The sequence below is a fragment of the Notolepis coatsorum genome, assembly GCF_963971535.1.
Source record: "Notolepis coatsorum genome assembly, chromosome: 17".
Lineage (NCBI taxonomy): Eukaryota > Metazoa > Chordata > Actinopteri > Aulopiformes > Paralepididae > Notolepis > Notolepis coatsorum.
Genome location: NC_140181.1, coordinates 70,432,234 through 70,448,560, shown reverse-complemented (window position 1 = coordinate 70,448,560; position 16,327 = coordinate 70,432,234). Strand labels below are relative to the sequence as shown.

Sequence of the window (16,327 nt, the reverse complement as noted above, 5' to 3'; positions counted from 1 at the left end):
CTTTTTTCCTGTTTGATACCCACACCGTTTAAAAGCTGACAGTCTTTCTTCCTGTTTGATACCCACACCGTTTAAAAGCTGACCGTCTTTCTTCCTGTTTGATACCCACAGTTTAAAAGAGCACCTGTTTCTGAAGAAGACCCACACAATGCTCTTTTCTAATAGTTTGTGTGTGTGTGTGCAGTGCACATTCATATACGGTAGTCTTTTCTCTCTCTCTCTGTGTCTCCAGCGTACCCACGGTCTGTTTGGAAGAGGAGGCCATGTGGACTCGTTCTCCTCAGAGCCGGCCGGCGCCCTGCCCACTAACATGGCCAGCCAGAGACCCCTCCAGTTCTCAGAGAGCCAGCCGGAGTCTCCCCCAAACTCCTCCTCCTTCCTGCCCACCACGGAGTTCTTCTCCACGACCCCCCCGCAGAACAACTCCAACAATAACGCCCTGTGAGTACATAAGCTACCATAACAACACTCCTCCTAGCTGGATAATATTAGGATGTTTAAAGGTCCCCTGTCTTATAAATGGCCTTTTCCAGTGGTTTGCATTGTTTTCTAGCAATGTGGGGTTGTACCAACACTGACTAGGTGTGAAATTCTCATTCAGGCGCATTCCTCCAGTTCAGCTGACACTGAACTGAGATCCTCCCCCACTAAACCAAGCCATTCTGAATTTAGCGGATCTGTGACGTGTAAGAATTCTGATCTGCGTAACCTCAGCTCCTTCTGTGGTTGTAGCCACCGCCCACAATCAACCATTCGAGGAAGTTAGTGTAACATTGAAGTTATGACAAACAGAGCGAGTGGAAGTAATGCGGAAGCGGTTTCCCTGTACACTTGCACTTCCCCAAAAGAGAGAGAGTGCTTTCTCACTCATCATCGGGGTCGAATCAGCTCCGTACCATCTCGTTCCGTCTTTGGGTGCGAACTCCCCCCCCCCCCCCCCCCCCCCTTCTAGTTTGTGTACACACTTCAGTCTTGGTTCGCTCCGGGTTCTGTTTACGGTTTGCGTTTTGAGCGTGTACGCTTGCCGTAGGCGATGATGTCACGCTCGAAAATGTAAACACAGGAAGTGTTAACACGGCAGTGGAGACTGGATGCTGATATAAAATAAACAAATAACCAATAAATATGAAGTTATATTTGAACCTCTGTTGTCAAGCCTTGTCAATATAACCCACCCCCTTTTCTCACAAATGGATGGTGTTGTAGAGTCCGCTTTTGAGCGTTTCCAGGGCTAACGCTAAGCTAACGGCTAACGCTAGTTAGCTTAGCCTATTACTAGTAACATTGCTCGCATCAATTATATTGAATGTCATTGATCTACCGGTCGATCACGGCCGACTGGTTGGGCACCACTGGTCTATAGAAATAAATGCATTCGAACAAGAAAGTATAGTAGACATAGCAATGGCAAACGCTAACGCTAAGCTAACGGCTAACGCTAGTTAGCTTAGCCTGTTCAGCAGCTAACATTATCCCATTGCTCGTGGCAATTATATTGCATGTCATTGATCTACTGGTCGACCACGGCCGACTGGTTGGGCACCACTGGTCTAATAGAAATAAATGCATTCGAACAAGAAACCAATGTATAGACATAGCAATGGCAAACAAAATGGCCAGGCCTAATGCAAGCCAGGGAAGTGCTGTGCTTTGTAACGTGGCTTCATGTTTTCATCCACTGAGCTGTGAGGCTCCACATGCTTGTTTGGTTGAGGTCTGAACTCGCAAATTGCCCATAAATATCGTTTTTGTGGGTATTGTCCAGTTGTTGCTGTGTGGTTTTATCTGCCCAAAATTCAAGCAAGCATGAAAGCATTACAGTAACGACGTGTGTGTCACGCCCCCCGCTCCCACTAGCACGCACCCGAGACCACCTATTTCACCGGTCCAGGTTCAGCGCCCCCGGGGACGAATCAGCCGGGGACGGGGGGGAGCGTTCTCACTCAGACGGACACACCCTTTTCTGGTGCGACCCGACGCTGATTCGACCCCGAATGGTGAGAGAAAGGGCCCAGAGAGAGGGAGAGACAGACAGACAGATAGAGACAGACAGATAGAGAGAGAGAGGCTCTCATACGGTCTCGGGGCGTTCTCTCCTCTGTCTCTCCCCCTGCTTTTGACACACACTCGCAACGCACTTGCACACGCGTGCTCTCTGAGTGATCTCTCCCCTCTCTCTCTCTCTCTCTCTCTCTCTCTCTCTCTCTCTCTCTCTCTCTCTCCCCTCCCCATTGCGCATTGCGAGTATGGGCGGAGCCCAGCCAAAAAGAGCTTGGAATCTGGCAGGGCAGAAAGTGGTGCACCAAAGTACTTGATAAAAAATACAAAACAATGAATTTTATTGAAAAAAAACATACAGATGTGTTCCATAGACTCACAGGAATAGTGTAAAATTGCCCAAATAGTGAAAGAAATAGCTAAATAGTTCCCCTTTAAACTATTTGAATCTGAAATAAAAATACTAACCTTTTTTACTGTCTTACACTCTGCTACTAAGGAATCTACCTTGCCTACATTACTACCTACTATGCTAATAAATGGTAAATGGCTGCATTTATATAGCGCTTTTATCCAAAGCGCTTTACAATTTGTTCCTCACATTTGACCCATTCACTCACACATTCACACACCGATGGCGGTGGCAACCTGCTCATCGGGAGCAATTAGGGGTTAAGTGTCTTGCTCAAGGACACTTCGACACGCTGCCCGGGAGGAGCGGGAATCGAACCAGGAACCTCCGGATTACCAGACGACTGCTCTAGCTCCTGAGCCACTGTCGCCCCAGTTTATGCACTCAAGTCTGTAGCAGTTTAACACTGTTTGACAAACAATGTTACTGACCCTTAGCTGCCAGAGTTTTACCCTTCCTGCTGACTTGTTGTACAGAACTTGTACAGTAAGTCGCTTTGGATAAAGGCGTCAGCTAAATGGCTCAATGTAAATGCAATGTGTACATTTCAAATTTAAATTTTTTCTTTTTTTTCTCTCTTTGACTAATTTTGTCCGGGCGGTGGCAACTCTTGTTTCAGCTTTGCGTTTGAGAGAGAAGGCAGTCCCCAGGAGCTCTATTACCCCAATGAGGATCTAGAGCCAACAGGTAAGTAAGCCCAGAGGGTGAAACACACACAGATACTGGATATACCAGTATATACTGCTCCATTACATTATCTGGAACCTTGATTAAAAATGTTTGCTTTTGATTTTTTCTGATCCTCTATTTAGAGACGAGGGGCTTTTCCACAGCGAGAACAGACACCACACAGGTACGTTAGAGGCTAGACACACTCCCCCTGTGTACTCTATAATCCACCATTCCACCATAATCCACCATTGTTAATTTTGATGTGTGTGTGTGTGTGGTTTTCCTCCCAGTTCCCTTACGATCCTAACCATGGCGACAGCCAGTCTCAGTGGTCACACACCGAGTCTCTTCCAGCAGCCGACCGGCTCATCCGGGAGGTGAGTGAGAGACGGAGACTGCTTGATGTAATAAGTGATGATGTATGATGTAATGTTTTTTATCATTGAAAGAATCACTATATCTATTAACGGGGCAGTGTCCTGAAGTGCTGTCAGCTACTCTATTATAGATAGACGGATAGATAGATGCCCTGTAAACAGATTATGTTTCTACAGTGTTCCAAATGTCAGGAAGGAACGTTGAGGTTTAATAACTCAATGATAATGCAGATCATAGTTGTGGTGGGTGCATGGTTGATGTATTGTATAATTATCAGGGATTAGAACATTGAACGTGCAAAGTCATCAAACTCAATCACCGGTGTTCCCTTTCCTCCAGGCGCTCATAGTGGGCGGCCTGGGCACCCTGGCCAGAGACCCAGGCTTTCTGTCGGTGACCAAGAAAGAGATGTCTGAGGCCATGCTCATCCCCGTGGCCGAGATGGAGGGCATGGCCCAGGGCATCCTGAACGGGCGATCCGGCCGCGTCTCCTCCGCACAGAAGACGAGACGTCCCATCCCCGTGCCTCCCTCCTCCGACCCTTCCCCCGTCCCCCCCACCCCCGGAACAACACCGGGGCCGGCCCAGCCAGAGCCCGCTGCGAGGAGAAAGAGGCGCCCCGTCCCGGTGCCTCCCTCAGCCTCCGTCCATCAGGCTGAAGCCGACACCAACTTTTAGAGCCCGTCGCTCGCAGTTGACGAGGTTTATTATCTTGTGACGTTTACACTCGACAAGGCTTTGCGTAGGTGACCCCAGCTCACCTCACCTTACTTTACCTTACCAAGGTTGTTGCCCCTGGCGACAGACGTTTAAAAAACCCACTAGCCGGGCTCAAGGCCTAGCCTGGCAGGTTGGCTCACGTCTTAACATGTGGTTGAAAACTTATGGAGAACTAAACCAAGGAGAGACATTATTATCTGATCATCTACATCATTTTTTTCTCTGTCTTCTGATTACTTTCAATTGCAAGAAATAAAAAGACTATCTTATGTCGGAGCACACAGGTTGGCGAAACCTCTTTCTTTGTATTGTTTGTTTGAAGTAAAATCCATTCCATAGAGTGGTTGAACAACCATGACAGGAAGTGGGATAGTGTGCTTGGTGACAAAAAAAAAACCCGACTGGGAGCGAATTAGAGGGAGCCAGCAATCACCACTGTGACTCTGACCTCTCTGAAGAAACGGATAATGTGAAGAGATGTGTATGTAGGAGGGATATGCAGAAAGAGAGATTTCAATTGCCTTGTGTAAGTTGACAATGAAGGGATGTTGGTGCTGAGGTTCAACGAGGAGAATAAGAAAGGACTCTATTTTGGAGGTGCAGCGAGAATAAGAAAGGACTCCATTTTGGAGGTTCAGCGAGGAGAATAAGAAAGGACTCTATTTTGGAGGTTCAGCGAGGAGAATAAGAAAGGACTCCATTTTGGAGGAACCTGTGTCTTGAGTTTCTCTGCATCCGGGCCGTGTGGAAAAGTGCAACTGAATTTGAATGTTTCGGTTTCACTCCTTTGAAAAGCACCGCCCTTTTAATAACATCAGGGTGCAAGGAAAGGGTGAAGGTTTTCTGTTCTGGCCTCTTGAGTGGAGGAATTGCTTACTTTTATTTACTCATCAAACTTTGTTGAGATTTATGACCGTTTCCTCCTGTTCACCAATGTTATTTTATTGCATTTGGTGTCAGGATTTTTCTTTTTTTTTTCTTTTTTTACAAAAGGAAACATATTTTTTTTTTAAATATGTGGGACTTTATTTATGATGTATTATATGTATTAAGGTATTTGTTTAACTTATGTACCATGTTGTAGTTATTTAGTGGAAGTGAATGGTATGTGCCATGTTGTAGTTAGGTAGTGGATGGATTAAAAAAAAATCCATTCATTCAATGCTGTAGGTTTCTTTGTGTGCTTTAATTACATGCATTACGGTATAAGTATAGGCTACGTTTAGTTTGACCCATGCAGCATACCTGGAGTATGGTGGATTTAGCTTGATTGGCCACTTTTCACTGGAGTTGAACTGGTTTATATTCAGGACGACCGCATGAACATAACGTGATGCAACATTGCACTTTTCTGTCCAGTCTACTAGAGGGCTTTTTATGTTTGTACCTCAATGTAGTCACTCCCAACAGGTCTTAAGGTTTTCTTTTTCCACTTTATATTACCCTCTTCTTAGCCTGTGTTTTTTCGTTCATGTAACGCTAACAGTAGGTTTTGAATTTCAGGGGGCTAGTCTGTGGCTTCCTAGCTCAGCCTATCATCATTGTCTCCATCAACCTCCCCAATCTGTGCCATTGACGAGAATGTTTTATGTCAGATCGGTGTTTTGCACCATTGGCGAAAGAAATAAAGCATCCCGAACATGTATGACTTTGTGTGAGCTGGTTTCTTTCCACCGAGCAAATTAGAGGGCCATGTGGACATCTGTTGACAACAGGCACGTCATTAGGAGCGGGGGAGGCCTTGACGCACAACAGGTGAGTGCCCCAGCTGACAGGGAGCCATTATAATAACATGACTAATCATAAGAAAGTCCCATGACGGCTATTCTAGAAGGAACCTCTGTGAAAGTCCTATGTGTAACTGAGGAAGGCCCCTACATACGTTATTGTGTGAAAGCTGAGAGGCTTCTATAAATAACCGTGCCAGACATACACTGCCCCTTATGGCGTGGAAACTGCTACAGCAAAACACATGCATGCTGAATACTTCAAACAGAAACACAGGATTAAATACAATTAAACTCACGCAGTGGTATTGAGTTCCTAAACGTGGCTGGCCTTCTAAAAACACTGGCGGTTTGGCCATTTTGTTTATGCACGGTTGGTAGTGAATGAGTTAGATTCATATCGAAAACCCATCAAAAATGTATCCATAGAGGTAAAATTTATCCATGTTTTATTGAAGCAAAGGAATCAATACATTGGAATAGACATGTACACAAGATTTTGACCCACACGCTGAGAAAAAGGTTTGCCATTTGTCCTAGACTGATTCAGACATCATACTCAATGACAGAATGAGTATAGAATTATTCATAGAGCTTCATTACCTCAATACAATTCCTTTCGAGTCATGTCAAACTGCTGGCTGACGAAGCCCTCTGACCACCTCACTAGCGAGCTCGTATAGCTGACTTGAGAGTCTGACGTGATCAAACACAGGAATGTATTCGCCTTATGGTAACAAAGCTTAACTGTGCTGTAAGTGGTATTTTTTGTTAAAAGAAGTTAAGTAGCTCCACATTCCAACAGCCATCACTGATATAAGGGTGTGTGGTCAGTAACATGGGTCTCCCAGTCTCTCTGCTCTAGTCTACAGTAAACAAAAAGATATTTCCTGGTATCCCGTTCCCACTTCATCCAATCAGGAGAGAGAACTCCACACTGCAAACATGGTCTGACGAAAATAAGAAATAAAAACTAGTTTAAAGCAAATATGTGCTTGAAACAAATTTGGCTTGGTAAGATTTCTTAAAAAATATCTAGGGTTCTCTCTCCTGATTGGATAAAGTGGGAACGGGACACCAGAACATATATCTTCTGTTTACTGCAGAGCGGAGGGACTGGGAGACCCATGTTACCGACCAAACACTCTATATCAGTGATGGCTGTGGAAATGTAGAGCTATTTAACATGTATTCTAATAAAGAAAATACCACTTACAGGACCTTAAAAATAAGAAAAAGGTAAAAACTAGCGAGTAATGAATATAGATCCTGTAGCAGACACACGAGGGAGAAGAGGCAGGGGCTTCAAATGAGGCTTTTAAAAAGGGGAACATAATTAGTACAAAAGTTCTCGGACCAAAAAAAACAACTGTTTTCTGCAATACAATTGCCCTATCAGCATGTTTGACCACATGAACGGATAGGAACTCTACAGTCAACAAGGCATGATTCATCATTTACGTATCATTCCAACGTTTTACCCACGTCCTCACTGATCCAGATTTAGAAAGGAATGACTTGTATAAACACATACAATTCAGGGGAGTATAGCATCATTTAGTCGTCGTCTCCATTCCCTTTCCCATTCTGAAAAAAAAAACTGACTAATTCACTACTCTAACAAATCCAAAAGAATACATAAAACATTTAAAAAAAACATAGCAAACAACATCTAGGAGCTAAAGGATACATAATTTGTGACTACAGAATACATTATCAATCCAGATACAGTAGCAAATCCAACCATCCAATTTGCCAAAATGCCAGTGTTGGGAGGTGCCAGTCCTACTCATTAGGGGTTGGGTTGGCATCGGGGTACTGAGAGAGGTCAAAGGTCAGGACTTTACTGATGACACAATCTCCTTGCTGTGGATGGAGGAGAGAGGGAAAATCAGTCATTCAATGATTCAAACTCTCTTTCTTCACCTGGCTGCCATGTTAAAACCAGGCTGGGTGGGACAACCAGGCTGAACTGCGACTGAGTGGAAATTATTTTCCAAACTAGAGCCACATGACTTGCAGTCAAAAACAAAAGTACACTTACAGTATTTTCTTTGATCCCTATGAACGTACATCATTGAGCAGATGACTAATTCACCATCATATATTTCAAAACACAAAAACAATCTGATCAGGCAATCATGAAATTACAACAGTGTTTTGCCCGTGTTGGTTATTATGGCTTTTGAATCGCCAAGTTTTAACAAAGTACTGGAATATGTATGGCTGAGGTGCAAATAAAGAATATTTATTTTTTTTGTTTTTTTTATCCACTTTCTCCCATTTTTCTATATTTTTCTCCCATCCCAATTTCGTATCATCCAATTCAACCCTCCCCTGTCACGGACGCTGTTTCTTGCCTCCCACAAGCCGGCTGCAATGTGGACTAAGTCATACATAGCACAAGTCCCCTCCGGTACTTGAGGTAACAGCAGTCGCATCTTTTCACCTGCGCAGCTCGATCTCTCAGTGGCGAGGAGTAGCGCGTGGGAGGCTCACGCTGCCCCCGACACATCCTGATTCTACTGCGCAGGCGCACCAACCGACCTGTAGGAGGCGCTGTCCACAACGCCCGATCCCCACCCTTCAGTTTCCCTCCCCGTAATACGGCCAATGTGTATTACTGTGGACGACCAGCTAAATTTAAATTAGAATAACAGGAACAGTGTATTGCACTACCAAAGCTAACTAGCATGTCCCATATGCTCTGTAAATAACTATGTACAGATACCGAGATGTCACTCCATGTTACCTGCTACCTGTTACTGCACAATGTTGTTTCCTTCTTTTGATTCTATTATATGTACCACTGTATTGCACATCGTTGCGGGCAAGACCACCCGCATTTCATTGTATACCTGTATGGCGTGACAATTAAAACTCTTGACTTGACTTGACTTGACTAAACTGAAAGCAAATGTGGAGCGCTGGGCTCGAACTGACAAGCCCAGCGTCTCCAGCATTTCGTGGCGAGTGCCTTGCCCACTACGCCACGTAGCCGCCCAAATAAAGAATATTTCTAAAAAGAAAAACAGCATCTCTATAGGTCAGGAGCCTAAATGCTTCACAGGCCTGTCTCTGTTGTGTTTTAATGTCCCTGGTGTTTTAAATGACATGTACTTCATATGGACCTCTAGGCTAAAACTGAATACTTTAGTCAATGGGACAAAGGTAAATTACGGTACAACCACTTGCACTCAACACCAAAGACCAGGCCAAAAACCTTGGTGTCATTATTGACTCAGATTTAAATTTGGAGGCCTACATCAGAAATGTTACAAAATTATCCATTTACCATTTAAGGAATATTCAGATTCAGCTTCTTATGGTCACAGCTTTTTTAAATGTACATACTGTACATTCAGAAAAAAAAGATGCTTGTTTTTCCCGGCTCCTCAACCGTAGTCGATTTGTAGACAACAATATACAATGATCTATTTTATAGTGTAAATAGCAGCAGTGTGTGTGTAATAGGTGTGCTTGTGTAAGTCACTTGAGGTGCTTTTGTGTACAGGTTAGTGTTGTCAAAAATATCGATTTTTCGATACATATCTATTCTGAATATTTAAAACGGTTTCAATACTCATTTCCCGCAATATCGATATTTAATTATTCAAAAAAAATATGTATATGTAAAATGTATATAAAGAAGTTGCATTGTTCATTTCAATACCTGTAATAATACAGTAGTCCACACACACACATGTGCATTCAGTTAAGTTGGAATATGACTAATACAAACAGTTCAGTTTGTCAGGTACATGCAACACAGATTACAGTGTTATCTGTCTGCTTGAGAAAATGCCATGTTCTGCAATAAAAATTATTGAAGTGAGATGAACAGACTGAACTTTATTTTATTAGATAAAACATGTTGACAAAGTTTTACTTTGCAGTTGAAAAAAGGTAATACATTTAATTTAATCAAAAAAAAAGAAAAGAAAAAATGTCATATGTTATGATGAATTGAAAATGGGGGACCCTGATGTAAACAAGACAAAAGTCTTTCTCTGGTCTGCATCCCCTTAACAATTGTGTGTATTGAGCTGTAGTGTACCCATTCTGCAATCTGTTAATACAATTTGCAATCAATCAATCTGTTATTCTTAACACGCAGTACTATTAACTATTAACCCATTCTCTGCCGGAGCTTATTCTCATCCTTGTAGCCTCTCTGCCAGCACTATTTGTCTATGGCGATGTTCACCTTCTTTGCAGGGCTATAACTTTTTTAATTGTATTGCTAAATTGACATTACTATGGCCCATTCAACATCAATTATCTATCGTTCACGATGTAGGAACGTTTTACTTTTTCATTCACACATTCATACTAAAATACCGTCCAGAGTATAAATATGTTTTTATAGTTTTCTGCTGTATTTCATAGAACGTGAGTTATAGCCATAAATGCATATATTAGATGATCAAATGCAGTTTGATACCGATCAACGTAATATAAAAAATTTCACATGTACATGATCCTAAACGTCATGACTGGTCCTCTGCTGGTGACCGGAAGGGGGGGGGGGGGGGGTCATTTATAATGCAATGACCGACGTTAAATGATTCATGTAGTATGGGTGATATATAGATCAGAGCAGTTTGTATGGTTAATAATAATCAAAAACGCTGAAACTCACGGCAGCTTCCTCATAGCGATGGGGGATAATACTGGAGCAAAAAGATCGCTATTATGGGATGTTGATCTAGGTCAGCGGTTCCCAAACTTTTTTGGCCGTGCACCCCCCGTCACCTCCCGACCTAGCTGACGCACCCCCCAATGGGTTTCTGTTAGGAAAAATTGTTGCTGGTCTCCGTGCACAGATTTTATTTTTTATTTTATCTCTTCCTACGGCGACTAAGGATAGGGAATTTCTTTATTTAATTAAAATGTTCACAACAACATGGATGCATGTACTCTGCCAGCATGTTTAATATCCATAATACTAAAGGTTTGACTAAGGTTTTTATGAAATTTTATTGTATATAAAAAAATAAAATTTAAATAAAAAAATTTACCACCATTAGCCTTTTCATGTCACACACCACCTAGAGGGCGCTCGCGCACCGCACCACAGTTTGGGAACCACTGATCTAGGTGATCCAGTTCCGGTTTGTATAATACTAATATACGTCCAATCATGTTGTTTATTGAGTTATGGCAACGGATCGATATGCACGGTGTCTAGATAGAGTCCCGCGAGCGATAGCGAGTGGCCGGACGGAATAGCGGACGGACTAAGCACTTCCGGTGACTTCCGGTTTTGGCAACTCGCCGATCGGCCACCAGGTGGCGGTATTGAAGCGTTGGAGAGTTGAGCGGAGATCTACAGCACCAGTCAAGACTCCGTGGGTGAAATGTGAATACCATGACAGAAATTTGAAATATTGATCTCAAAGACTTTTCAAGGTATCGTATCGAAGTTCGAAATTCCAGTATCGTGACAACACTAGTACAGGTGCAGCTCAATAAATTAGAATATTGTGGAAAAGTTCATTTATTTCAGTAACTAAATTCAAAAAGCAAAACTCATTGATTATAGATTAATTACACACAAAGTGAAATATTTCAAGCCTTTATTTGTTTTAATTTTGATGAGTATGGCGTACAGCTGATGAAAACCCCAAATTCAGTATCTCAGAATTTTTTTATATTACATAAGACCAATAAAAAAATATATATATATTTGTAATATAAATATGTCAGCCTACTGAAAAGTATGTTCACTCAGTACTTAGTTGGGGCTCCTTTTGCACAAATGACTGGATCAATGCGGCAAAATAAATGGACTTTCTCACGATATTCGAATTTATTGAGCTGCACCTGTATGCTCATGCTCAATATTGTTGAGTTTGACCGTTTCTCTCTCAGACTGATACTGAAAAGATCATCCATGGCTTGATTACTGTAATGCTCTCCTGTCTGGTCCACCAAAAAAGCAATTGGTCAGACGTGTACAGAAGGCAGCTGCAGGCGTGCTGACAAAGACCAGATGGAGACACACATTACACCCATTTTAAAGTCCCTGCACTGGGTGCCTGTTAGTTTTACAATACATTTTAAGATAATTTTATTTGTTTTTAAAATCACTAAATGGCAATGCACCCGAAATTCTTTTTAGGTATGTGCCCAGCAGAACCCTTAGATCCTGTGACACCAACTGTTATTATGGTCCTAGCCTTTGGAAGAGCCTGCCGGAGGATCAATGGGTTTCTGAATCTGTGAACATGCATGTTAGCCTAGCACAATGAATGGAAGCGGACATGGCTGGTTAGCCTTCGGGAGAGGTGTTAGTTGGACAATGCCTAGGCTAACCGGCCATGTCCGCTTTCATTCATTGTGCTAAGCTAGGCTAACGTGCAGCCAGATAGCTTTCTACTGAATACACAGAGAGGAAACTGGTATCTATCTTCTTGTCTCTCTCCGGAGAAGACGATAAGCAAATTTCCCAAAATGTTGGTGTGTTCCTTTAAGACGTGTCTTTTTTGCATTGCTTTTATTTATTTTATTATTATGCATTTGTTTCTTGCCCTTTTAATTATTTTATGCAATTATTTTCTGTGAGGCACATTGAGTTGTACTTACTGTATGAAATGTGCTATACAAATAAAGTTTGATTGACTGAAGTTAGGACACACACCTCTGGATAGACTCCGATGAGCGAGTCTGCCTTGGTGTAGAACTCTTCCTTCAGCGAGATGACGATGGCCTGGAAGTTCAGCACTGACTGGTCCTTAATGTAGTTGGCCACCTAGAGAGGATGGAGGACAGAAGGTTTAGTCACACTTTCCTTTCATGTGGAGGATACATTAATAAAATATAAACTATCGTGTTAAAGTCATAGAGGGAATTGATTTAAAGGGGCACTTCACCAAAACACTTGATTTATTCACACATCCAAAAACTCTAAACAGTTTTGTACACATAACTTAGTTTGACCATTATTGAGAGTAAATGAGTTTGAATATGGCCACCTGTGATGTCATCAGGGACATTGAAACCTTGCGTTGTGTTAATTACTGCACCATGAAATTATGTAGATGAAAAAATAGCAATACCGTGTCTTATAGGGACTGCTACCTAATCATTTCATTGAGCTGTAATTAACACAACGCAAGGTTTCAATGTCGTTGAACACGTCGGGGACGTTGAACACAAGGATTCAACGTCCCCAATGACATCACTGGTGGCCAAATTAAAACGTATTTACTCTCAGTAAATGTCAAACTAAATGAATGTGTGCAAAATAGCTTTGGATGTGTGTGACATTATATGCAAAATAAATCAGCATTGTTTTTGGTGAAGTGCTCCTTTAAGTCTCAGTTCTTCCACAGACCTTGCCAATGTTGGTGTTGTCCAGAGCAGCGTCAATCTCATCCAGGACAAAGAAGGGGGCAGGCTTGTAGCTGAGGGCAAGACAAAAGACAATTCATGATGCGTCAGTATGACTTGGGTCAATTTCCATCAAATTCCAACAAATAACAGGTGAAAAAACACACATTTCCAATACCTTCTTTTTTCATTAATTGACCATAATCACACGGTGGCCATTTTATTGTCATGCTCAGTTTGAGTTCCTTTACACCCTGTATGGGAATAGGGTGGAAAGGAACCCAAACGGAGCATGACATAAGAGCAAAATGGCTGCCATATGAATATGGTCAATGAAACTCTCTCCAAACATAGAAGGTAAAGACAACTTTAAACTGTTAAACAGTAATCCAGAACTATTTTATTGCACTGTAAAAAAGAAATATATATATTTTATATGTCTGCACTTTATGTGCTCATTTCATGTCTATTCTACTACTTATTGCACTGCACTATTTTACTGTTTATTCTATCTTACTATTTTTTATTATTGTCTATTTTTAAAACTGAATCAACCCATAAACACGGTGGCCTGTTGGGATGTTAGATCTTAATGTGAAAAACTGTGATTTTATATGTCTGCACTTTATGTGCTCATTTTATGTCTTTTTTCTGTTGTGAAGCACTTTGAGCTGCAGTTGCTGTATGAAAGGTGCTATACAAATAAAGTTTTATTATTACCTATGGATGGCGAAGAGCAGAGCCAGGGCGGCGACCGTCTTCTCTCCTCCAGACAGGTTATCCATGGGCCTGAACCTCTTCCCCGGTGCCACACAGTTGTAGTTGATGCCGTCCAGGTAGGGCTCCTCTGGGTTCTCGGGGCCAAGGAAAGCCTATGGGAGAACGGGAACACTGTAAATAGTCCTTCTGCATTCATTCTTCTACAGTCCATTCTACATTCATTGCACACAACATGCACACACTCACTTTAAACATTCACTTGAACCACTTTTTAAACATTACACAATATTGTATTTATTTATTATTACAAATTTGCACTACCTGTTCTACCACATTTTTTTATTTAGTTTTTAGCATTTTGTATATTTCAGTTTTGTATATTGTATATTTTGTATAGTGTTTGGTCTTTATTCTTTAACTTTTTACAGTATGAAGCACAATCTCAAGAGGGTCATACAGAACCGATCATTTCACTGTAATGTGCCTGTACCTTATGTGACAAATAAAACAAAACTTGAACCAAATATTCACATTCAAGGGGAATGCCACCCATTTTAAGAACTCCCATTAAGTTATTCCTGTGCCCCGGGACAGTTCAGTCACCACTCTCTCCTGAGGCTAGAATTCAGAGAGAGAACCCTCCCGATTTGTGATGTCACCCAGATGTGAAATCTGAGACTGTTCCATGGAGAGTAGCTTATGTTCAAAAACACTGACTGAACTGTCTTGGGGTATTCCCCTGTAAAAGTAAGTGCTATTGTATCATCAATAACTAGTATGTAGCTTCGCAATACACACAAAATCACAGAGAGTATCTATTCACATAATGGTCTTGGTATATATATACGAGTATAACAGAGGGGTTACCTGAGCGCTGCTGTTGCGTGACAGAGCCTTGTAGATCTCGTCGATGTTGGTGGCCACAGACTCGAAGCAGGCGTTGAACCGGTCATACCTCTCCTTCTTGATCTGCTCAAAGGCCTGCTTGGCCTTCTTGGCTCTCTTACGGGCCGCCTCGAACTCTGAAGCACAAGAGACGGAAACAAAAGTCGTGAGGATTATGGTGGAAAGACGGATAGACTTAGGAAGAAAAGGAATGAGCTTCCCGAAAAGCCCAAGTCTCTCTCTCTCCTCTCACCATCACTGGTCTCCTGGAACTTGTCCCTGACACTCTCCAGTTTCTCCATGGCCTTCATGTTGGGAGCGCTGATCCTCTGCAGGATGCTCTGCTGCTCGTTGAGACGCTGCTGCAGTGTGTTCATCTCCCCCTTGATCTCCTCCTCCGACAGGGAGTCCTGAGAAGGCATGCGTGGTGTGAACAACCGGTTCGCATGAGGGAGAGGAAGTCTCGTCACGATTCAATTAAAGAATCGGTTCTCGATTCATCATGGTTATGTAGGCAAATTGATCGATTAAATTATTAACTTTCGTTTTACAAACCTTGTATATTGTCTTTCTGCCTGACTGACTAATGTTGGCATTATGTAGGATTTTGCGACTCTACGATTTATAGCTCTATGGTCATGAGAAAGTTGAAAGCATGTCACACAACACTGAAAAAAATAAAATATATATATATATTTATAGGAATTGTGAATCGATTTGTAATCTTAGAAGATATAATAATCTCAATTTGTTTTCCCACTTCTAGTCCTCACTGACCTTTTCCATGACTGAAACAGGCAGTGCTATCATTTTGAGTCCAGTTATATTATTCCAGGCTGAACTATGACTCTACCTTGAGGTCCTCAGACAGGCTGAACTATGACTCTACCTTGAGGTCCTCAGACAGGCTGAACTATGACTCTACCTTGAGGTCCTCAGTCAGGACGTTGTAGTCGATCTCTATGAGGGCTTCTTTGGCCAAGACGTCTTCTTTTGGCTTGGATGTCTTATGGCTGCTACTGGCCTCTTCTGCCTGGTTGCCCAACAACAACAACAACAACAACAACAACAACAACAACAGATGAGCTTGTTTCGATACTGTATGTGTAAGTTCATTGCACACAACATCCACATGCACTTTAAACACTTTTAAACATTACACCATATTGTATCTATTTATTCTTACACATTCGCATTTTTGTACATTTAACTTTGTATGTAGTGTTTGGTCTTTTACTCCTTACTGTATGAAGCACAATCTCAGGAGGCTCATACAGAACCAAGCATTTCAGTATAATGTACATGTACCTTATATGTAACAAAACAAATTAAAAAAAAAACTTGAGTGAGTGAGTGAGTGAGTGAGTGAGTGAGTGAGTATGTGAGTGAGTGAGTGAGTGAGTGAGTGAGTGAGTGAGTGAGTGAGTGAGTGAGTGAGTGAGTGAGTGAGTGAGTGAGTGAGTGAGTGAGTGAGTGTGTG

General features: G+C 42.0%; 2 protein-coding genes across 2 annotated transcripts in view; one reads left to right on the top strand and one right to left on the bottom strand.

The window, feature by feature from the left end:
• LOC311244077 (dihydropyridine-sensitive L-type skeletal muscle calcium channel subunit alpha-1-like) overlaps positions 1–4,138 on the top strand; it is a gene marked incomplete at both ends in the record, with an annotated part of 51,293 nt that extends 47,155 nt beyond the window's left edge. Inside the window, 5 exons of the mRNA XM_084333488.1 lie at positions 233–441; positions 3,030–3,097; positions 3,223–3,263; positions 3,373–3,459; positions 3,800–4,138. Coding sequence (XP_084189614.1) covers positions 233–441; positions 3,030–3,097; positions 3,223–3,263; positions 3,373–3,459; positions 3,800–4,138 — 744 coding nt within the window. The remainder of the gene's footprint in view (positions 1–232; positions 442–3,029; positions 3,098–3,222; positions 3,264–3,372; positions 3,460–3,799) is intronic.
• A 2,201-nt stretch (positions 4,139–6,339) lies between these two features.
• The window catches only part of smc1a (structural maintenance of chromosomes 1A), a 30,175-nt gene continuing 20,187 nt past the window's right edge, over positions 6,340–16,327 (bottom strand). The window contains exons 20-26 of the mRNA XM_084333873.1: positions 15,773–15,880; positions 15,101–15,257; positions 14,830–14,984; positions 13,963–14,114; positions 13,247–13,316; positions 12,551–12,661; positions 6,340–7,773 (exon numbers count right to left, since the gene is read on the bottom strand). Of these exons, the coding sequence (XP_084189999.1) occupies positions 7,693–7,773; positions 12,551–12,661; positions 13,247–13,316; positions 13,963–14,114; positions 14,830–14,984; positions 15,101–15,257; positions 15,773–15,880 (834 nt within the window). The 3' untranslated portion in view covers positions 6,340–7,692. The remainder of the gene's footprint in view (positions 7,774–12,550; positions 12,662–13,246; positions 13,317–13,962; positions 14,115–14,829; positions 14,985–15,100; positions 15,258–15,772; positions 15,881–16,327) is intronic.